This window comes from Myxocyprinus asiaticus, chromosome 42 (genome assembly GCF_019703515.2).
Source record: "Myxocyprinus asiaticus isolate MX2 ecotype Aquarium Trade chromosome 42, UBuf_Myxa_2, whole genome shotgun sequence".
Lineage (NCBI taxonomy): Eukaryota > Metazoa > Chordata > Actinopteri > Cypriniformes > Catostomidae > Myxocyprinus > Myxocyprinus asiaticus.
Window position 1 is genome coordinate 16,122,803 of NC_059385.1, and position 24,258 is coordinate 16,147,060.

The 24,258-nt window shown below is 39.9% G+C and overlaps 1 protein-coding gene across 1 annotated transcript in view; it reads left to right on the plus strand.

Moving 5' to 3' along the window:
- The window catches only part of LOC127432862 (protocadherin-16-like), a 119,287-nt gene that overhangs the window by 4,262 nt on the left and 90,767 nt on the right, over positions 1 to 24,258 (plus strand). The window contains exon 2 of the mRNA XM_051684340.1: positions 8,577 to 10,400. Within this exon, the coding sequence (XP_051540300.1) occupies positions 8,598 to 10,400 (1,803 nt within the window). The 5' untranslated portion in view covers positions 8,577 to 8,597. The remainder of the gene's footprint in view (positions 1 to 8,576; positions 10,401 to 24,258) is intronic.

The following is a 24,258-nucleotide window of genomic DNA, read 5'->3' on the forward strand; positions in this document are numbered from 1 at the left end:
CTTGAATGGGATTGCAAAATACCATCTCAATGTTAAAGGGATAGTTCACCCAAAAATGAAAATTCTGTCATGTCGTTCCAAAACCATACGTTTTTATTTCTTGCGTGGAACACAACAGATGTTACAGTATGTAGAATGTTAGCTTCAGCCCCTAGTCACTACCATTGAATAGAAACAAAGATGAAATGAAAGCCAATGGTGACTGAGGCTAACATTCTGTCTAACACATTTTGTGTTCCACGGGAAGGTTTGGAACAACCTGAATAAGTGATGAATATTGACATGAGTAAATTACAGAATTCTCATTTTTGGACAGACCATCCCTTTAATGAGTACTAAAGTAGTTACATCTCGTTTTTGCCCTTAGGCTTTTAATCTTGTCAAAGTTTACATTTTACTCAAATTTTTGTGTTTAATATTTACCACCTAATGATCAGGTTCAGTTTAACTGCTATAAATAAGTGAATAGGTTCATGGAAAGAGAGTCACACAAAGCATACGGGCAGTCATTGCATATCATATAGACAAGAGCTTTCAATGCTTCACTATAATCAAATGTGAGCTGCTCATTCACTCAATAATAATACCGTTGGATTATTGAGAGCTTCATTCAGATTACTCAAATGGAGTGTGCACTATTGGCTCTGTGTCTATCAGCCCTTGAGAGCTCTCAGTCATTTTTTTCTGAGCAGCAAACGTAAGCATGGTGGCACTGTGGCTTTGTGTTGTGTTTTTTACCTCTCAGGACTGGTAATGGCATTTGTTCTCAAGCATCAGCACTGTCAAATGGACTGGAAACATGCATGCTTCTAGATAAGGTCTGAATTTGGACAAGTCAATGTAAAATTCTACTGAGGCACAGTTCCTTTTCCTTAACAGAACGGTACTCACAGTTGGTGGTTGGGGTGCCATTGGTGTAGACCTCTCTGTAATACTAATTTAGACAAGCGTCTGTTATATATCTTAACATTAACTACCCCCTTACCTAACATATAAAAAGAAAGCTTGAATTGGTTGTATTAATCTTGGTGAAAGCTCAATAAATTAGCTAGTTCACTATGTTTACATATAAGTGTAATGAATACTTACAGGGCTTCTCATGTGTTTCAGTGATGTAACAGAGACTCTCTGATGTAACAGACAATGTGAAGTAACCTGGGTGATATGGACACCTGAGATGTGCCATTTCAGTGTTCAACGTTTGTTAAACAGTTTGTCACTTCTCATTAATAATTCAGTGAACTTGTTTCCATCACCATCTCCCTTTTCCTGTTTTATCCCATTCCTCGAGAAAGAGCATGCTGTACGTCCAACCCCGGTCATAACAGGGAGACCGCAGGATGTTTCATTCATTCTCTGAAGCTGGCTTTCTCTCTTTCACTTTGTCTTAGTGCACATAGTTAAAGGAATCGACAGCATTTGTGGCATAATGTTAAAAATTAATTTAGTCTTGTCCCTCCTTTTTCTTTAAAAAAGAAAATGAAAAATTGGGGTAAAAGTGAGGCATGTACAATAGAAGTGAATGGGTCTAATCCGTAAATGTTAAAATAGTCACTGTTTAGCCAGCCAAGTATAGCCACAAGACATAAGCAATATATGTGTTAGTTAGCATGATTTTAGTGTGATAACATGCTTACTAATATTTTTGGCATAAAGTAATTTCCAGTTTTACCACTTCATTGTCCTGGCCCTAAAACGACAGTAAAAATGATTTAAACAACTCTACAGCTCAAATAAAAAATAAGCACAGATTTTTTTTTTTTTTTTTTTACACAAGAATGTATGTAAGTGCTTTACAAAATTATAAGCTTCACATTTCTGCCTTCAAACCATCCAAAAATTGGCCCCATTCACTTCCATTGTAAGTGCCTCAGTGTAACCTCCATTTTTGCTTTTTTAAAGAAAAGGAGGGAAATAACTTTTAGTGGTAATCAACATAATGCCACAAATGCTGTACAATGCGCTAAAGCCTGAATACTCCTTTAATGATATCCTTACTGGCTGAACAGTCTTTGTTTAGTTTGCCTAAAAGTCGCGATTAAATGCACTGATGTTTTTGTTGTGCTAATCTAAGGTGTTCGTCTGGTGATATTTCTCCTGTTCACGTGCGTCCCTAAAAATGTTGACCCTAGGAGTACTCGGCTAGTCGAAGAGTGTTTATGATTGGTTAAAACAAATCGTGGGTGTGGTTTGGACATGATGTTCTTTTTTTATTCATTTTCCTCAACAAATTAATTTTAAAACTATGCCACACATAGTATAAAGGCAGGCTTAATTTGCCTTGGATAGGGAGGGTGCTTCAGTTCCTTCAGTAGAAAAAAGTTTGGCATCTTCCATTGTATACTTAGGCCTTAGACACCAGTGTGGTTGGTCGGCATAGGCAAAAACATTCTCACCCTTTAATCTGATTACATTTTTGAATTGCATACTTGAAAATCTGGCAAATTACACTGCTGAGAGGCAAACTGCATAAATCAGTGTTTATTTGACTTGTGTTATAATAACAAACTTACAACCATCTCATGGGGTGAGGAGAATCTACAGAGTACAGTATGCAGTTTTAATAACCTGTTTTGGCTTTTGACACTGTATTTTGTCTTTGGTTGGTGGATGTACTGGCTTGAACAAGACAAACCAAGGTTGGTCATAGGTTTTATGCCCATGAAATATCTGTGCACACTTCTACAGTGTGAGAAATGTATGGCTGCAGTGTCAAGCATGAGAAATGTCTCACTTGGACTTGTGGGGTCATTGCTTTAGCCCAAGCTTTGAATTTTCTGGACTTGTCTCTAGTTCGAGAGGGGAAATTTGGAAAATTTTCTTCCTTGCTGTTTTGCAGCAACTACAAACTCCATGTTTCTGTTGTGACTTTTTCAGGAAACCTCATATCCTATTAAACCTGTGCCACAGAGAGACCATAAAAAGTGACTGTGGTGTGAGCCTGTGTGAAGAGAAATGTCTGGAAAACAATTTATCACACCAATCCCCTGGGATTGCGTCATTGGTATATCAATGCGTTCAAAATGGGGGACAAACTTTTCATTCACTCACCTGATGTTGGAAGTTGTTTTACTTATGAGATGTTTCCTCATGCCATGTTAGTGTGTTAGCTGAGGGTTTTATCTTTTTCCTGAATATCGTATTGGGGCTGGTAAACCTCCTATGAACCACAAGCAGTGGATTTCTATTGCAAACAAACAAATATAGAGGTAGAGCACAGTTCAACCTTGAATTCACACTTGACGTCTTAAGCTGTTTTGCGTAAGTGCAATGAGGGTCTTTACACGTTGAAGAAATTAGTAGTAATTGCCCTCAGAAGTGTAATCTCAGTCTTTATTCAAATGCATTACAGATGACGACTAAAACAAACGTGCACTTGGGCTACTATGAGCTCTGTGAGTGAGTCACTGTTAAAGCACGCTGATAAGGGTTTTTATTGAACCTGATTCCTCTAGAATTGTACAGCTGTACAAACCACTATCTTTGTAGAGAAGTGAGTTTGCTTTGTAGACTTGTAGCATTACAAGTCTAGTGTTGTTTTATACCAGTGCACAACTGCCAAAGTCAGTGTCAATGGCAGGACACACAAATAGTTCTCTGGAAACCATTCCTGAAAAAGACATCCAAAACAATACTACTAGCTCTGTTCTTAAATTACACAAACTTTGTGGCAATTTTATTAAACATTAGTACCTGTAAAATGCCAATGCAAATACCCCGACATACAGCTTGTGATATCATGTATTTTTAAAATATTTTTTTTTCTCAATGGATGCTCACTTGTGACTAGTGAGTTTAAAAGGCATTCAACAAATGGTCAATACTTAACATTATTCTTCTTTGCTGATCTGTCACCTGCTTCCTCAGTCTTAGCAGAGCTCAACTAAGTCAGACTCATATCAGTCGGGATCTCATACTAAGCCCTGACTGCCACCTTCACTGTTAAACTAACCGACTACAGCCTCTTGATGACAGCTGGATGGCTAAAAGCAGAAAGCCCAAGGAGGTCTGGCACTGTGGTTGTGTAAATACTGAAAACAGAGCGGGAGTTAATTCCATACCCATTTAGCCTGCAGAAACTATGGCAACTGTTTGTCCGTATTCAGTCATTTCTGACACATAATAAGCATGGGTTTCAGTAAAAGAATTCTTATTCAGCCCTCAAACAGAGCCTATCCATCCATCATCCATCTTCTATAGCCACTTGTCCTATGTAGGGTCACGGGTAGTGCTGGAGCCTATCCCAGCTGTCTTGGGATGAAGGCAGGGAAACACCCTAGACAGGTGGCCATCACAGGGCAACACGCACAGACATACACATTCACACTCTCACTCACACTTATGGGCAATTTAGGATCTCCAATTAACTTAATCTGCATGACTTTTGAACTGTGGGGGAAACTGGAGCACCTGGAGAAAACCCATGCAAACACGGGGAGAACATGCAAACTCCACACAGAAAGGCCCAGTTGAGCCAGGACTCGAACCCAGGACCTTCTTGCTGTGAGCCACCATGTCACCCTCAAATAGAGCCTAGTTTCTTAAAATTGAAACTGATGTATGCTAACATGCTATAGTTTCTGCCACAAATGATCACAGTTCAACATGAATGCGAGTGCTCACAGTGTGAGTGTTTTGATGCCTCTAGCATGGCATCAGTTTACAGGGACAGTTTGGAATTGGATGGACAGTAATCAATACAGTATTAACCATTATTGCCTTGGAAATACAATATTATTTTACAGGATTCACTCAAATCAAAGTTCAATTATTGTCATTGCCTTATAGAATGTAAATCTTTCTGTGCTTAAGCTCTGTAGTGTTCCTATAGTTAATCTGGTAAGCATGGCACTGGTCTAGTTATGCAAAGGTTATAGGTTTGATGCCCAGGGAGTGCTCAATGAAAGTTCCTGGACCATAATTACATTATAGATTGTATATCTTTCTGCACTTAAGCTCTGTTGATTTTATGTGGTTAAACTTGAAAAGCATGTCACTAGCAATGCAAAGGTCATGGGTTTGAATCTTATGGAACACTCAGTGAAAGTTCCAGGTTTATCATTGCAATATAGACTTTAAATTTGTCTGTGCTTAAGCTCTGTAGTGTTCCTATAGTTTAACTGGTAGAGCATGGCACTAGTCTAGCAATGCAAAAGTCATTGTTTTGATTCCTAGGAAACACTCAATCAAAATTTTAGGATCTTCATTGCAGTATTGATGGTAAATCTTTCTGTGCTTGAGCTTGGTAGTGTTCCTGTAGTTTAAATGGTAGAGCATGGCACTAGCAAAGCAAAAGTCATGGGTTTGATTCCCACAGAAAACTCAATGAAAGTTTCAGAAGTTGCATTGTATTATAGACTGTGAATCTGTCTGTGTTTAAGCTCTCTTGTGTTCCCTATAGTTCAACTAGTAGAGCATGGCACTAGTATATAAACACAATGGTTATGGGTTTGATGGACAGGGAGCACTCAATGAAAGTTCCTGGATCATAATTGCATTATAGATTGTATATCGTTCTGTGCGTAAGCTCAGTAGATTTTCTGTAGCTCAACTTGAAGAGCATATTACTAGCAATGCAAAGGTCATGGGTTTGAATCTTACTGGACACTCAGTAAAAGTTCCAGGTTTTAACTGGTAGAGCATGGCACTAGTCTAGCAGTGCATAGGTCATGGGTTTGATTCCTAGGTGAATAATCAATCAAAGTTCTAGGATCTTCATTGCATTATTGACTGTAAATCCTTCTGTGCTTGAGCTTTGTAGTGTTCCTGTAGTTCAACTAGTCTAGTAATGCAAAGATTATGGGTTTGATTCCCAGGGAGCACTCAATGAAAGTTCCTGGATCCTAATTGCATTATAGATTATAAATCTTTCTTTGCTTAAGCTCTGTAATGTTCCTGTTGCTCAACTTGTAGGGCATGAAACTATTCTAGGAACAGGAATGCCATGGGTTGATTCCTTCCTGGACGTTCATTGCATTATAGACTGTAAAGCACTCTGTGCATAATCTCTGTTGTGAGTTTAATTCCCAGGGAGTGCACATACTGAAAAAAAATATAAGAAAAGGTAACTATGTAAGTGACTTGTAAGATGGTTTGGATAAAAGTGCCTGCCAATTGCATAAATGTTACTCTGATATAGTGTGTTTTACAACAGCATTTGAGTTTAAAATTTTTAACTGTTAGGAGAACAGCACTACAGAAAAGGTGAAGATCCTCAAGTCTAAGAGATTTCACTGCCCTAATTATCCAACATGGCTGTGAGCTTCTGCTCTCAGGAGCTGCAGAAATGCTGCATAGTGAATAGGACAGCAAGCCCCCCTACAGGTTTTCCTCAGACGCCTCTGTCAATCATTCAGTCTGGCCTATGTTTATTTGGTGGGATGGAGAAACTGTCAGCTCTGCCGACCCCTCAACAGTATTTTTCTGCTATGTTTTTTTAATAAGCCATTGCATATAAGAAAAAGGCACATAGTTGAGGCAGTGTGGCAATGTACTGCGTGCCTCCATGACCTCAGAATCTGTTTAAACTGGCTCAAAGTGGCCCCCATGTGCCCTACAATTTCTGCTAATTTAATTAGACGGAGCTCAGGGGCCACCACACTCCACAGAAACACCTAACATGGGGTCTTCTTAACTAGAATTTCAGGGTTTGGCTTTTAGAATTTTGGTAAATACATCTCTGATTTTCTGCAATTTCTGTTTATGTGGTTTCTTAATGGTCACTTAATTGTGCATTCTACATTGTGCATTCTGTCAAACAATTGAGCATTGCCCTGAAGCTTTCTTTGCTGTTGTTGTTTGAATCTATCTGACTAAAACCTAATTTGTGTTTCAGACCTGTGAATCAATCACATTTGCATCGCTCATGGGATACAGACTAGTCAGGGAAAATTGATGGTCATTGTGATATTTGTCGTAGAGGTCCTGACCATGTAATTTGTGTATTAGGGTGCCCCTACACAGATGACAGGCTGCAACTGTATCAGTGATCACATGTTGGTGAAGGTTTCAGATAGTTGATTAGAACAGACAGAATGGAGTCCTCCTGGTCAACTGTGTTTGCTAGGTTAATTATTTGTAAATGCCAGCCATTACACAAAACCACTTGTTCATACATGCGCTTACACACACACATTTGTTTTTCCCTTTGACTCCATTACTTCAAGAAAAAAGTAACAATTGCAAAACCAATTGACTCTTAAAAGCCTCTTGTTGCCACAAGAGGGAGCCAAGCTGAATAGCCATGCAATGAATCAAAACTGAATTCATGCGGTTTTTCTGGAGGGCCTTTTCCCTTTTAGAAAATTACACTTAGGTCCATATTCAATATTTCTTTTATCATTTCAGTGAGTTCTGTGTGTCTCACAACTTAAAAAAAATAAAAAAATAAAAAAAATAAAAAGAACTGACAAGGACAAATTACAATTGTAATCCACTTACACATAGAGACCACAACAATTCTCGCCTGATGATCTGCCATCATTACACATTGAGGTTTGGATAACACACATTTTACCAACAGCTTCTCTCATCAATGCAGAGTGCAAAGACTCCTGAAGGTTTGCTGCAAGCACTTCATTAGTGGCGTATAAAATACCATCCCTAGTCTGACCATCTGTAGCAGATTGCTTCCCACAGTATTCGGCCATCACACATTTGAAAGAAGAGAGATGCTTTCCAAACACATGCGCCAAACTCCTGTCTGGTTTTTTGTAATATCTAGAGTAATATCTCTCTCTCCTCAAAATAAGTCATGAAAACAATCAGCATTCTTTTGTCTTGTTTTGAAGTAAAAATATCTAAACGTCCTTAAAACTAGATAAATGAATTTTGCCAAGTTGTTTTAATATTGTTTTAAGCTTAAACCTCTCTAAATTCAGTTAGATTTATTTGCCAATGCACCTCTGAGATTTATCCTCTAAGACAACAAGTTTTAATATCTGTACACAAAGAACAATCTTTGTGTTAACACCCCAAATAAGAGTCAAGTTTGAGGGGCTTTTCCTGCCACCTGGTACCCAGCCCTTCAATGATAAATGATTCTATGCCACATGCCATTGCTCTCATGCAGGATGATACCCACTCATCTGAATATAGCTGGAAAGGAAATATATTTGGAATAATCCTCCGCAAAAGAGTGTAAATCAAGATCCATTGTACTTTTGTGTGAATTGGTGATAAAACAAGATTCCTTGCTTATAATAGATTGATCTCTTGATTTTGTTTGACATAAATTTAAGTAACTTTTTTTTTTACTGAAGCTATTTGGACTAGCCAACAGCATCAAATATAGGGCATGGAGGAACCATGGGAATGATATGCCTGCAGTGTGTGTTATGTTTTGAAAAGGCGTAGCGCGTGAATAAGAGCCTGTACAACATGTGGAAGCAGCTTATGATTTTTACTGCCCTAACTAGGGGAAGTCTCTCCTTTCTATATCAAACGCATCCCTTGCTCGTGCATTCTAGCTCTTTGTGTGCGACAGTGAGGTAGTCTGTAAGGATTGCATTTTTATAATTGTCATAATATTATGCAGTGCTTGTGCACCTTGTGACAATCTGTCTTCTTTTTTGCAGGTGTGAAGAAATTTTGGCACAATGACGCTGTTTAATGGCTTTGGGAAGAACACATGTGGACAATTTCGTGTGTGGGTTTTCTGGAGGCTAAGGATGCTTTTGGTGATTTGTGTTGTAATGGGATTGTTAACAGTAATGGTAGGAGGAGATGGCACACCAGGTATTTTGGAGCTCCAGTTAGATGAGGAACAGCCTGCAGGAACAATAGTGGGCGACATCAGCGCTGGTTTGCCCCCTGGAGTTACAGCTTCATTATACTTCATCTCTGACCACGAAGGTACCGGCATTGGTAGCGATCTCCACATCGATGAAACCACAGGGATCATAAAGACCGCCAGGCGACTTGACCGAGAAGAAAGGGACCATTACAGTTTTATCGCGGTCACTATGACAGGTCTCACAATCAAGGTTTCCATCACTGTAAATGATATCAACGATCATGCCCCCACATTCCCCAAGAAGAAAGCCTCTTTGAAAATCCCAGAACAAACAGCGGTGGGAACAAAGTTCTCGCTTGAGCCTGCCACTGATGCGGATAAGGATCAGCTTACTGTACAAGGGTATCAGATCAAAGACGGCAATGTAGGTCAAGTGTTCCGTCTCGAGACCAAAAGAGCAGCAAATAAAGTCCTTTACCTTGACCTGGTAGTCAATGGCGTCTTGGACCGAGAGAAGAGGTCCTCGTACTCTTTGGTGGTGGAGGCTTTTGATGGCGGATCTCTGCGGAAGACTGGTCAGATGACTCTTGATGTGTTGGTGCAGGATATCAATGATCATGCTCCTGTTTTTAACCAGAGTCGCTACCATGCCATCATCTCTGAGAGCCTACAACAGGGCAGCAACATCTTGCAAGTTTTTGCAACGGATGCTGATGACGGAGATAATGGCCTTGTGCTCTATGAGATAAACCGACGCCAGACTGATCCGGATCACTATTTCGTCATTGACTCTCGCTCTGGGGTCATAACGCTCAATAAACCTTTAGACTATGAGGTGAGAAAGGTCCATGAGCTGGTAGTGCAAGCCAGAGATAACGCAAGCCATCCAGAGATTACCAATGCATTTGTTACAATCCACGTACGGGACTATAACGATAATCAACCAACCATGACCATAATCTTTCTCAGTGAGGATGGTTCACCCCAAATCTCTGAAGGTGCTCAACCAGGTCAGTACGTCGCAAGAATCTCCGTCTCTGACCCTGATTATGGGGAGTACTCCAATGTCAATGTGTCACTCGAAGGAGGTGATGGAAAATTTGCTTTGACCACTAAAGACAGTATCATCTACCTCATCTACGTCGACCAAACACTAGATCGCGAAGAGAGGGATTCGTATGAGCTTCGGGTCATGGCTACTGATTCTGGAACCCCTCCACTTCGAGCAGAGTCTTTGTTTACTATTCACATTACTGATGTAAATGACAACCCGCCTCTCTTTGACCAGCAGGCTTACAAGCAAACCATTCCAGAAGTTGTCTATCCAGGTAGTTTTGTGCTTCAAGTGACTGCAAGGGACAAAGATCAAGGTCTCAATGGTGATGTCCGTTACAGCATCCTACCCGACAAGAGAACACAAGCAAGTTGGTTCACCATTGACCCCATAACGGGTATTATAACCACAGCAACCCAGCTGGATTATGAGATGGACCCAAAGCCAAGTATCAAAGTAGTGGCCACTGATGGGGGAAGGCCCCCATTATCGTCTACGGCTGTGGTAGTTATCGACCTGCAGGATAGCAATGATAATGAGCCAGTTTTTGGAAGCAGCTTCTACAACGTTTCTATCAAGGAGAACACAGCAGCAGGGACCTGCTTCCTTGAGGTAGGAACAAATGTTTTTTACACCACTTTTCACATCATTATCATTTCACTTTCAGTTAATTTACTGCCTGTAAGGTTGTGCAGTGCTAAATGCAACATAACATTTTTTAATTATTACAAATTGATAAGCTAATTTCTAGATTCAAAATAAATTGAATTTTCAATTATCCAGTATATTGTTTTCAATATACTGCTTGACCCTTATTAAACCAGCTTAAGATGGTTAAACCATCTTAAACCAGCCTAAGATGGTTTGTTGGTCTTAGCTGGTCTCCCAGCCTGGTCAGGCTGGTCTGTTGGTTGCCCTCAGAGGGGTTTGGGGCACTTTAGCTTGGTAGGAGACCAGCTGGCTGACCAGCTTAACCAGCCGAGCATCAGCCTGGCAAGGGTAGGAGACCAATTAGACCAGCTAGACCAGACAAAAAGAACAGCTTAAACCAGAGAAGCACAGCAAACCATCTTAGGCTGATACTGTGAAAATGTAAAGTTTCACTCTACAACAATATTTGTAATTATGACATATGATTAACAGATGTTTTCTTAACATGAAAAATTGCAGAAAGTGTTGCTTGGCAGATGGTAAATTCTGTGCTTTGTTCTTCTTTTGAAATGTTAATTCTAGTCTGTTGCCATGATAATTTTTGCCACCATGTGTCAGTTGGGCCAACTGTTTTCTCAAGCTGTTGTTGCCCTTGTGGAAAATAAAATAAATTTGGGGCATATTTTCTTTTTTCCTCCATTTGTCTCTCAGTAACAAGTAATTTCAGACATCAAAGGTTCTCTTCCGTTTCCAACAGAAGCATCTGCTGAAAAATGCCCTCCAAAACAAACATTTTAGATAAATACTGGAATTCCACATTGTTGCTGGTTCATTTAGCATATATTTGAAAAAAGTGGTTGGTCAGAATTCAGAGGAATTTGGGATGTGGGTTCAATAAATAGAGAAGAAATGGGTGAGGGGGTAAAAAAAAAAATAAAGGATAGAGAGAGAGGGGTTTGCCACACAAAGAGAGGGATGCATAAAGTCAGCAATACAAAGGAGGCTGGAAGTGAACGATAAAGGCTGATAACTGAATCTGGGAAGCATTTGGCCAATAGGAAGAATTATATGAAACCAAACAATTTGCTAGTTTAGAAGAGCAAAAAGCAGAGCTATTTAAATTTCTCAAAGAAGCATGTATCTATTTTAGTCACTTATTGAAAATGACGGATGCCAAGAAATATTTTTTTTTCTCATTATTAGTCAACATCATTTCAACTCATTTTCAGGGTACACACCAGCACAGTTGGTTTTTAAGTATCCCTTGCATGCCACACTGTTATTCCAGTATATTTATTTTTGATCTCACTGGACGAGGCCAGGGCATTTAGAGGATGGGTGTTTTTATTCGGTGCTCCGTAGCAGCAGTCCTCATGGCACCAGGCCACACACACATTGTATACCACCAAACCAACTGTGGTCCCTGGTTCTGATCTCCTGAGAGACTGGATTTGGCTTGTCCTTGTGTTCTTTGCCTCTGCTTGTCATAGAAACAGACTTTTTCTCAGGATTTTAACAAAACATTTTTTTTTCTTTTTTTTTTTTTGCAATAAGGTGCAATTAATTATTAAAACTAAAAGGAGGGTTCACTAAGATTGCATTGTTTAGCAGCCAATTTCCTAAAGGAATTACAGCATGCAAATCAGGTACTGGGACAAACAAGGCTAAAATTTAACCCTGTGTCATGAAAAAAAGAAATATTACAAGCTGACTCGTGCAAAAATGTTCAACTTTTACGCCCATAGAGAGAAAATAAAACATTGACCAATCATGGAATCTGGATATTTCCTAAGTATAACCCCTCACCCAAACCCTAAACCTAATCTATGATTTTAATAGAAAAATAACTTTTGTGTGCCACAGAAGAAAGAAAACAGTGGGGTATAGTGGAACTTTATTTGCACTAGGCAAATAACACTGAGTTTACATTTAATTTACATTGAAAGGAGTCCTTTTTGTGCTAAAATAACACTGGCCTAATCAATTAAATACTCATGGCTCAGTGCTATTTCAGTGGATTTAGTGCCTGGCTAAACTGGATTTTTGGTAGTTGATGAATAAGACTTTGCCCTTTTGTGACTACATTTGAAATTTTTATTTTAAATGTAAAAAAATACATGGGAAGCAATAAGATCTTTTAACATACAGAGCAGGGGATTTTATTTAATCAATGTTTATAGAATAAACTGTTATGATATTTGTTCACCTCAGAATAATCATGCATTTGTCTTAAGAGATTTGGAGACATTGATTATTGTAGTCTTGAATGAGTGATTGGACTGATGAATGCATATTTTTATTGGTTTAAGTTTCAACCACTCTATCCCACCAACACAAACATCCCCCAGTGCTAGTCTATTCATTTCCTCCAAAGACTTGTCTGTTAAACGAAACTTATCTATAGAATAGAATGGTGTATTATTTACATACTGCTGAAAGAGAAAACAGCCTTTTATTTCTATTTCAATTTCCTCTCCTCTCCCAGGAGTAATTTCTCATGGAAGCAGTCTGCTCTAGTTTTCTGTTCATTGTTCTGGTGATCCAGCGGATTTCGTGAGTAGGGTGCACGAACCAAACCCTATTCGAGACAGCCCCTGTTATAGCGTGTTAGGATAAGAACGACCCTTCTGTATATATAGGACAGATGTCTCCCCACCCTGTGCGGTCATGTATCAACTATTGGGGTTTTCCATTAGTGCCGATAAATCACTACCATAGCTCAGTTTTTAGTCTATCGTATAATTCCTGTGTAAGTGTAGAATCTGTGCTAAAAAAAAACTGACCCTAAACTGGTGTACATTGTCAACCCAGCATGTTTTCGTTACTAAAACCAAAGGTCAATTCTCTCCTATCCACATCTGATTGTAAGTTTCACACTGTCTGGTCTGATGTGTTTAATGTGTTTCCTCTTTGTTCCAGACCACCATTTAAGTTTAATTCAGAACAAATGAGAGAGCATTTGTCTCAGGACAGAATAGACAAACAAACCTGCCAGTGTCATCAATTCTTTTTTAGTATGTGCTTTGATTATTTTCATATTTAAACTACAAAATATAGTGTTCAGACTGAACTGGACACCTCTGCAGTGCTTAAAACAAAATAATTAAATATTAATTAAATAATAAATATTAAAACAAATAATTTATATCCCATGTTGAAGCTTATTTGTGTCTACAAAAAACATGTGGAATTGATACTCTATAATTTCTTGTGTGTGTGTGTGTGTGTGTGTGTTTAATATGTCAATTATTTTTGGCATTGTATCTGACATATATCTGTTCACAGGTGCAGCCTGTTCCCTTCCCTACCTAAAACCACAGCAAATGTTGCTTTTCTTCACCTGTCTGAGCAATCGTATGCACCATGTTTAAAAAAATATATTTATTTTTTTTTCCGTTGAAGAAAGACTAATCACATTTAATAAACTGGGTCTTGGAACACATCTGGAGTGATGGTTGTAGAGGAAGCTACCTGGGGAACAGCTTCCTGTAACACAAGACCGGGGTTGGCAACCGTTTTGACATGGAATGCCATTTTTTATTTTCTTGGTCAATGGCTGTTCGCATGGTCAAGTGCGAGGGGTGTTTGTTTGTTTATTTTGCTATCAATCAATCAGGAAGTAAGTAGATACATGTGTGCAAAATAATATACTGTAATACTGACCAATTTGTTTAAAGGTCTTAATAAGTAATCATCTTCAATATATGCCCATTTTCAGACGTTCTTGTGATAAAAACAGCTAGATGCAGCACAATGAATAGAACAGAATGCAGGTGTCTCGAGATTCGTTTTTAAAAGTTGAAGTTTGTAACAGGTTCAGGATGGGCAAGGAGGAGGCGAGAACTGGCTGGACAGTAAACATAAAGTTTAATAAGAAACTCAGCATAAAACAAACATAAACAGACACACATGCAACGCAGCCATGTGCGTCTCTCTCTCTTGAACCGGCGTCTCCGGCTGCCCCTTATCTCGCTCTCCCGCTGATCAGCTGATTCAGCGCCGGCCATGCTCCATCACAGCCCAGCCACGCCCTACTTCTCATCACACTCCTCCCCCGCCCGATTCAGGGAGGCGGGGGGAGAGGGAAAGGGCGAGTGGAGTCACAGAGAGAGAGAGAAAGGAGAGAGAGAGAGAAAGGAGAGAGAGCCGACTTGCTCACTGGCTCCCGGACGCACTGTCACCCGGTTCTCAACTGCTCCTCCGCCCTCTGGCGGACGCCAGCTCGCTCCTCCTCCGGCCGATGGCAGCGAGTCCTCCGGCCCCTGGCAGAAGGAACCGCTCCTCCCCTTCCCGGCAGATGGCTGCGGTTCCTCCGACTCTCGGTGACTGGCAGCAACCCCTCCGTCCCCAGGCAGACAGCTGCGGCTGCTCCCCTGGTGGATGGCAGCGGTGAGGACACCACGACAGCGCATCCCTCCTCCCTCCCTGGTTTCGTCACCACTGTAACAGGTTCAGGATGGGCAAGGAGGAGGCAGGAACCGGCTGGACAGTAAACATAAAGTTTAATAAGAAACTCAGCATAAAACAAACATAAACAGACACACATGCAACTTGGCTGCGTCTCTCTCTCTCGAACCGGCGTCTCCGGCTGCCCCTTATCTCGCTCTCCCGCTGATCAGCTGATGCAGCACCGGCCGTGCTCCATCATGGCCCGGCCATGCCCTCCTCCTTGTCACAAAGTTGTTTTAAACTTGATGTGGCACTCCTGTGCGAAATGCTGAAAAAAAACCAGCAAGACGTGGCACAGATGTGGCATCAAAAGTATTTGTCAAGCACGTTTACATAGAAAAATAACTGAAAAGTACCGCAGATGGACACACACACAAAAAATAATAAGTATGAACATGTCCTGCTGCTGTGTGTGATACATGAAATGGCTGAATAAATCAGATTAAAAAAATTAATTTATATGGTTGAAAGACCATTCCAAGCAGACAGATGTTGGCGAGTTTGAATGAACTCAAAGGAAGAAGCCATATTTCAGTTTTCTCTACCTTCTCCCTCACCTTTATTATGCAGTCTGCTCAGCACTCCTGATTTCTAGTCCTCTCACTTATCCATCACTCTTTAATCTTACATTCCTTTTCATATTCTAACCATTTCTTCCTTTCTCTGCATATCTTTCACTCTCACACATTGTTTGCATTCAATATTACTTCTGTGGTTGTCGACCCTCACTCATCTCCTAGCCAAATCTGTACTGCTGTTGTCCCAGGGTAAAACAGAGCAGCTGTATCTTGTGACACAGTGTTGAGACCTGCAAGCTGCTGAGGGTTCGGGGGCAACGGTGGTGTTTAAGATCATGCTAATCGAATTTCAAGATGTGTTGAGATTATTATGATTTAGTATGAATCCTTGGGGTTCAGAACTTTGCTATTGGAGAGGGTGGAGAGTTGCTTCATAGGACAGCAGGTGGTAGATGACATTAGATGTAATTATTCCTTTGGGCTGTGAGGTCATCATTGGTGATAATGTTCCCAGAGTGACATAAATGGCAAATATGATAACAGAAAGATATAAAGCAGGAATGGCCCATCCTTACTGGAGGTACATGGAAGCCATCTGGTCTTTATTTGGAAAGGTTAAGAAAGGACTCGTAACATTCTCTAGAGATCCTACATTATAATGGACACAGCCAAGGTGTGAAATTTTTGTAGTTTTTCCCATCATAAACCAGCCTTCGATTTGCTGGTCTTAGCTAATTTAAGCTGGTCTAGCTGTCTCTCAGCCTGTCCAGCTGACAAATCCCTAAAAACCTTCTAAAGCAGGGTTGTGCCAGTGTGAGTGCCAGAAGCTTAAGCTGATCATTTTAGAGCAGAAACGAAAATTGCAGTAACAGGATACACAAGCTATGTTGTTTGTGTAGTGTCTCAACAGAATGTAAACCTGCTCAATTTTGTATTTTTCCATGTTTAATTTAACTCCCCACTAATAGTTCCAGTAAAAGAAATTTGGACGACCACAATTTTCCATTGTTGTGTCTCAGCCTCATCATTTCTCTCATGTATATTTTCTGTGGTCAAAAGGAGTTTTCAGAACAGCGGTTTTCAAAGTGGGTGTGCTTCCCAGAGTATATCAGTATATCATGTAGAGTATATCAGGAGGTACAGAGAATCATGTTGAAAAATTCACCAAGTAAAAAACTAAAAGTAAATAAAATGTAAATATTTTATTAAAAGCAAACTAATTAAAATAGCAAATATTTTTTCAGCTTAGTAGGCCATAACTGTCAGTGGACATACATTAGTGTAAGGCAAAACACAGAGCCGCCAATAAGGGGGACAACTGGACCTTCCCGGGCTTGAGGTGGGGAGCCTGGCCGGACTGGAGGGGGAGCCCACAGAAAGGCTGCTCCATATTGTAGAGCGCATCCAAATGTGGTCAGCAGGAGACGCGGTTCTAAACATGGAGACAATGTGCAACAGCATAAGCGAAAGCCGCCGGTGTAGCGCACGTTGATGGAATAACTGTCTGCCCGCACATATATATATATATGCACACTACCGTATACACTAGGGTCACTTACTCATTCTTTATTTTTTTACACATTTTAGAATAATAGTAAAGTCATCACAACTATGGAATAATAGAAATGGAAATATGGGAATTACAGGTGCATCTCAATAAATTAGAATGTCGTGGAAAAGTTCATTTATTTCAGTAATTCAACTCAAATTGTGAAACTTGTGTATTAAATAAATTCAATGCACACAGACTGAAGTAGTTTAAGTCTTTGGTTCTTTTAATTGTGATGATTTTGGCTCACATTTAACAAAAACCCACCAATTCACTATCTCAAAAAATTAGAATACATCATAAGACCAATAAAAAAAACATTTTTAGTGAATTGTTGGCCTTCTGGAAAGTATGTTCATTTACTGTATATGTACTCAATACTTGGTAGGGGCTCCTTTTGCTTTAATTACTGCCTCAATTCGGCGTGGCATGGAGGTGATCAGTTTGTGGCACTGCTGAGGTGGTGTGGAAGCCCAGGTTTCTTTGACAGTGGCCTTCAGCTCATCTGCATTTTTTGGTCTCTTGTTTCTCATTTTCCTCTTGATAATACCCCATAGATTCTCTATGGGGTTCAGGTCTGGAGAGTTTGCTGGCCAGTCAAGCACACCAACACCATGGTCATTTAACCACCTTTTGGTGCTTTTGGCAGTGTGGGCAGGTGCCAAATCTTGCTGGAAAATGAAATCAGCATCTTTAAAAAGCTGGTCAGCAGAAGGAAGCATGAAGTGCTCCAAAATTTCTTGGTAAACGGGTGCAGTGACTTTGGTTTTCAAAAAACACAATGGACCAACACCAGCAGATGACATTGCACCCCAAATCATCACAGACTGTGGAAACTTAACACTGGACTTCAAGCAACTTGGGCTATGAGCTTCTCCACCCTTCCTCCAGACTCTAGGACCTTGGTTTCCAAATGAAATACAAAACTTGCTCTCATCTGAAAAGAGGACTTTGGACCACTGGGCAACAGTCCAGTTCTTCTTCTCCTTAGCCCAGGTAAGACGCCTCTGACGTTGTCTGTGGTTCAGGAGTGGCTTAACAAGAGGAATACAACAACTGTAGTCAAATTCCTTGACACGTCTGTGTGTGGTGGCTCTTAATGCCTTGACCCCAGCCTCAGTCCATTCCTTGTGAAGTTCACCCAAATTCTTGAATCGATTTTGCTTGACAATCCTCATAAGTCTGCGGTTCTCTCGGTTGGTTGTGCATCTTTTTCTTCCACACTTTTTCCTTCCACTCAACTTTCTGTTAACATGCTTGGATACAGCACTCTGTGAACAGCCAATTGGCAATGAATGTTTGTGGCTTACCCTCCTTGTGAAGGGTGTCAATGATTGTCTTCTGGACAACTGTCAGATCAGCAGTCTTCCCCATGATTGTGTAGCCTAGTGAACCAAACTGAGAGACCATTTTGAAGGCTCAGGAAACCTTTGCAGGTGTTTTGAGTTGATTAGCTGATTGGCATGTCACCATATTCTAATTTTTTGAGATAGTGAATTGGTGGGTTTTTGTTAAATGTGAGCCAAAATCATCACAATTAAAAGAACCAAAGACTTAAACTACTTCAGTCTGTGTGTATTGAATTTATTTAATACACGAGTTTCACAATTTGAGTTGAATTCCTGAAATAAATGAACTTTTCCATGACATTCTAATTTATTGAGATGCACCTGTATGTTGTGACTAAAAAAATCCAATATAAATCAAAACTATGTTATATTTTAGCATCTTCAAAGTGGCCACACTTTGCTTAGAATTTGCAGAAATGTACTCTTGGCATTTTCTCAACCAGCTTCTTGAGGTATCACCCTGGGATGCTTTTTAAACAGTATTAAAGGAGTTCCCATCTATATGCTGGGCACTAATTGGCTGCTTTTCTTAATTATTTGGTCCAAGTCATCAATTTCAAAAAAAAAATTTTTTAAATAACATTTTAGTTTTGTAATTAAATATATTAATATGTTGGCACAATTATATTTTTGTCTACAAAACTAATTTAAAACATTTAAGCATACGTCTTCAGATCAATAGATTTATAAGATCATGAGAAACATTTAAGGCAAGTGACCCCAAACTTTTGAATGGTAGTGTGTATACTGTATATATGTAAACATGGTAGAGGCAAGAGGTACTTAAGTACGAGTATTTCTGCGTCACTCAAATTTGTGTTGACTTTTACCTGACTACATTTTGAAGATCAAATGAATTCTCTGAAACATTTCTGCAGACACATTTGTTACTTTTGCGATTGCACACCACAAAAAATAATATTGCTGCAAATGCAAGCTGCATGCAGTGAATCATTTAAATCCACTCTTTTTATTAATTCGATTTTTTTGAATTAGTACAATCGGTTCGCAGTGTGCTAACGATTTATTACACAAATCGCGAATCTGAATCAGAATGACAAGGGAGGCACCCCAGACAACACGTAATGGCTTTCCATTAGGGAATCTAAAGAAAAGAGACCATTCATACAAGTTTTAATCTATGTTTTTGTCTTAAATATTATGGACGTTGTAAAATGCAGATGAAGTGAAGATTTTTTCAAGTCTCATTTCCTCAAGAACGGTTCATGTTTGTAAATTTTTTAGGACTTCTGATTAAGACTTCTGATTTTGCATGTTTCTAAACCAGTCTTTTCTTTAACAACACTATCCCTTTCTTTCCCTAACAGCTTCTTCTGTTCAAATCTACATAACTGGGGTAGATAGCAGCACTGTGCTGCACAGGGGCAAAAATACATCCAGTCAAAGAGCCTAATGAGGCTCAAATAAAAGCAATTAAAGTAGTGAAAGGGCAGATTAGTAGAGGTGACTGGAGATAGGTAATTGCTTGGAATCTTTGCCTTTTTTCAGATCGTTCTTTCACACATACAATACTCGCATTCAATTGCTGCTCTTTCCATGAATCTTTTCCTTTTTTCTCCCATGTATTGCTCTTTCTGTCTCAAACTTTACTTTCTATTTCAGACTACAGTCTCTTTCTCTGTCTTTCAATCTTTGGTCTCCATCCTCCAAAATAAGCAGGTCTCTCTCACCCTCTCATAAGCCCATTCCTTCAAAGAGCTCAGCGGAATGAAATTTAATTACAAAGCTGCTGGGCACTCCAGACCCACAGCCGGTACATTAATAATATCTGCTTTGTTGATTAATGAACAGGTTGAGACGAACAGTCCGTTAAAGCTTTCGGAGTGATGGACATGAGCTTAGGTTGGATTAGACCGTGAACCACGGTTTGGCAATAGTAATGTCATCTGCTTTCACTCATTCCACCTTATGTTTATGATAGTTTTGCTTTTACAAAGGGAAGTGGCACACATGCAGTGTTTCTGTCAATGAGTAGGACAGCACATCTACTCTATGCACAGTCACAAAAAGATACACACAACAACACAGACACACTGTGCCATTAATTGTGGTTGTTCAAACCCATCCTTAATTTCTGCAGACTGTCAGACACCTGAAGTATCCCTTCCTTGCAATGTCCAACAACATACCCAGTAATCTGGTCCTCACCCTGGTGGTCTCCTCTCTGACCTTCATCCCTCCAGCACACACACACTCACACTCTTTTGGTTGATGCTCTGCCAGCTTGTCTTTGTGGGATCTGACCACTTTCTGCCACTCATCCAATGCTTTGGCCTTCAACCTTATGTGAAAGGATGTCATTTCCCTTTATACACTACCATTACATAATGTCCTGTCAGTATTTTTATTGTTTGTTTGCATTACGTTTAAGAGGCTGTACATTAAGTTGAGGTTTCTGTTTGATTGGAAGGGGAGCTTACTGCATTTTTCCAAACCTCACGCTGTGTTGATTCATCTACACTTGGCAGAATTTTGGTAAACTTGTTTGAGTTGGCATCCGAATGTGGCTCTGCAAGATTTAATTCTGTGGAACAGACCCTGCCTGCTAAGGAGAAAGATACGAAGGTGCTTCCACTTAAAATTCACAAATTGAGTCTACTTTTTCCTCCTGAGCTGTCATACTTGCTCAGAGTGACTTACTATCAAGTAATTTTTTTATTTTGTTTTCAAGTCAGTTGACTCTCAACTATTGACTTAGATTCGGCTGTTATCCAAATACTCTTCCATGAAATTCTCTGCTTCTCATTTTTTCATAAATTATAGAATAGTTAGTCAAACCTGCTGAAAAGACTGGCATTGATGATCACTAGCTTATGTTGTGTTTTGGAGTGGTGTAACAAGCAAGTCTTTTATTCTGAAGTGTGTCATTTCTTTTCCACAAGTGCCACCAAAAGGAATCTCAAAAAGAAAAAAATGTCAACAGTTGCTTTTAAAAATGCTTTCTGAATACGCCCCCCATCTGGCATTGATCAAACAGATAGTTCCACCCCAACTCACGACACTGGCCGAGTTAATGTTGTTGTGTCTCATAAGATGGGTTGCTCAAAAGGAATTTTCATAGAGCCACAGAGATGCAATGTTTACAGTTTTCAAGAAAATGTATCTTTGAATGGCTTAATTATAGAATAGCTGTCTCTGCATATTAAGCTACGTTAGGAGAAAGTATTTTTAACATCGAAAAAATTACACACTTCAGCTTTCTATTGAGCGCAACAGTTCCCACCCAATTTTTCAGCTGTCTTGGTTCTGGAAGATTTTTTTCCACTCATTTCTTCCATAGTAATCTTATGCCATGAATCCAGGAACCAAACCAACCACCTCCGAGGTGAATCAAACATTACAACTTTGATTTGAAGCAAAAAAGTCGATTCTCAGCTTGGTGGAGTGTTCTCTTCAGGATCATTGGTTGTGTAGTTCTTCACCAGGAATGCTGCTATTTTACATGATTAAACACTAACTGATGGCTTCAGCAGAGGGATTTACCATTGATTAACAATCTCAGGGCTCCTGGAAGGTAGGTTTTTTAAAGGTTTACAAGTTTCGGATCCAGGATCCTGACTGTTGCGCTCTATTGCCAGCCAGCTACATCACTAAGATCTTGTTTATTTTGCTAGGGAACAATATTGCTATGCTGGTTTATCAGGTAGACCAGCATGAACCAGCCTTGGCCAGCATGTAAATTCATGCGGATCTAAGATTTTTAAGCATGTTCAGGGTATTTTATTCTGGCCACAATTTCTTTTTTTTCACTCCCTCCATGGCAAATAAAGTGTCTGCGCAGCTGTTCCAATTTGTGTGCACCATATTAACTTTACTCGCTTAGAGCAGTGTGACTCAAATGTAACACTGTGTTTCTAATCCCAGTGAAAGCCATTTCAGTTGGCATGGCCCTTTCTTTTCCAGTTCACATCTATTGCAGAACAAGAATGGAGGGCCTCTGTAGGCCTATTGAAAATACCTTGGCTGCAAAGCCTGGAAAAATAAGAATGCTGACCTCACTTCTCTGTCAGGCTGATCAAACTTGTGCAGGACACTTAAAAGCATTAAAAAGAATAGGGGAGAGATTTCCAGTAGCTACACTCAGTCTGTGTGAGGCTGGCTTTTTGTCTGCTGTCACTCATGGACCTGGAAAGAAAGAGATGTTCATTGAATTCTCATCATGCTGCTTGAGATGGAGTTAAAGGCCTACGGTTCTTAAAGCCAGCTTTTGGTTTGCCTGTTTAGGTTTGCTCTAAGCTAACAAAGCATTCAACTGTTCCCTCACTGGATTGGAAAAATCATCTACCTCTGGGGCAGTCCAATGTGCAAAGTCGCAAGTCCAGAATACACAAGAGAAAGTATTTTGGACAAGACTACCCTGATGAAAAGACCAGCTTAGACCAGCATGAAATTCCATGCTGGCCCAGTCTGGTTTTTGTTGGTTAAGGCTGGTCTAATTTGTATTTTGGCAAAACTTCGACCTGCTTTACCAGCTTTCACTTTATGCTGTTTGACCAATGAAGTCTTGCCTGTTAAGCTATATAAGAAGCCTGATGGGAGCACTAGCACAACAGGATCCTGTGCTGGATGTTCCGGGTCCGGATACACAAAAATCTTCTAAAGAAAAATATTAAGAAACTTCATAAGGGCGTACCTTAAGCCGGGTTCACACCAATATGGTCACACGGGTAGTCGTCATGTTGTTTCAGGTACCCTAGGATCGGCCACATTATGCAGATTCACCGACAAGCACCATCTCCAATCAGACATTTTGCATTGGCTCAAGCATGTTTCCCTTCCCCTGTGGTGCAACAGGGAGCACGTTGCGTGAGCAGTGTTGGAGACCTGGGATTGGATCCCATGTTGAAACCATGGAATAATAGTGTTTGCATAATGGCTGACGAGCATGATTTGGAGGTTGCATTTTACCCTCTAACATTACATTTTTAGTCCTGATGGTTAGGTTTAGGTTTGGGTTTTGAGTTCAAGGGTACAGCTTACAAAATATGCATTGCTCTTCACTGTATTACAGCCTGTACAGCTGAAAACTTGCTTCACAACTCGCTTTTGACACCCCTCTGTGGACATTACACCTGGAAAATGGAGTTTACACGTGCCCAACAACACTAACCGTTTTGGCCACTGGGGGCAGTGTTTCACACTTCGGTAAGCACAGACTGATTTTAGCTAAGGAAAAGTCAACCTTTTATTTTCAATTTTACTGTGAGATCAGTCTGTTCACACTGTATGATTTTGGACACAATTTTGCCATCTGAGACAAATTTCGGTGATTGTAAAAGATTTGTCTTGTCCTAAGGCAAAATCGTCTAACTTTCATTGCTTAATGTGACATGTTCACCAATGGCCGATTACTTGCTTGCACAATTATTCTGAGCCTTTGACAAAGTCCTGGCAGTTTCAGAAATTTTGTGGACCAATCATGCATTGTGACTGCTCGTACGACAGCCAGATGAGATAAAACACCCAGGGACCAAAGTCTTGGCTACAATGTGTATTGTACAGCCTTACATAATGTTGTACAGTGTGCAATGACTTTTACCCAACATCTCACTGGGACCATATTGTATAGTCTGAAAAACAACAATCGTAAAGGATTGTAAAAAAATTTTTTTTTTTACTTTTAGAAGTGCTGTTGATAGGCCCCATTCACTTCTATTGGAAAGGCCTTACAGTAACCCAGATTTTTCCTTCTTTCAAATTTATGCTACAAATGCTGTTATTTGAGCTTAGCTTGTATTGAACCCAGAATATTCCTTTAAATTAAATAAAATAAGAAGAAAACAGCAGTTATGAGGACTTTTGTTCTTGTGAAATGTTTCATGAATCTAGACCCTGGTGTACAACTATGCTGGTCTTTTCAACAGAATATTGTTGACTTTCTCTGAATTCTGTTGGAAATTACCATCTCATTACCCAGATGCTCCAGACCAGAC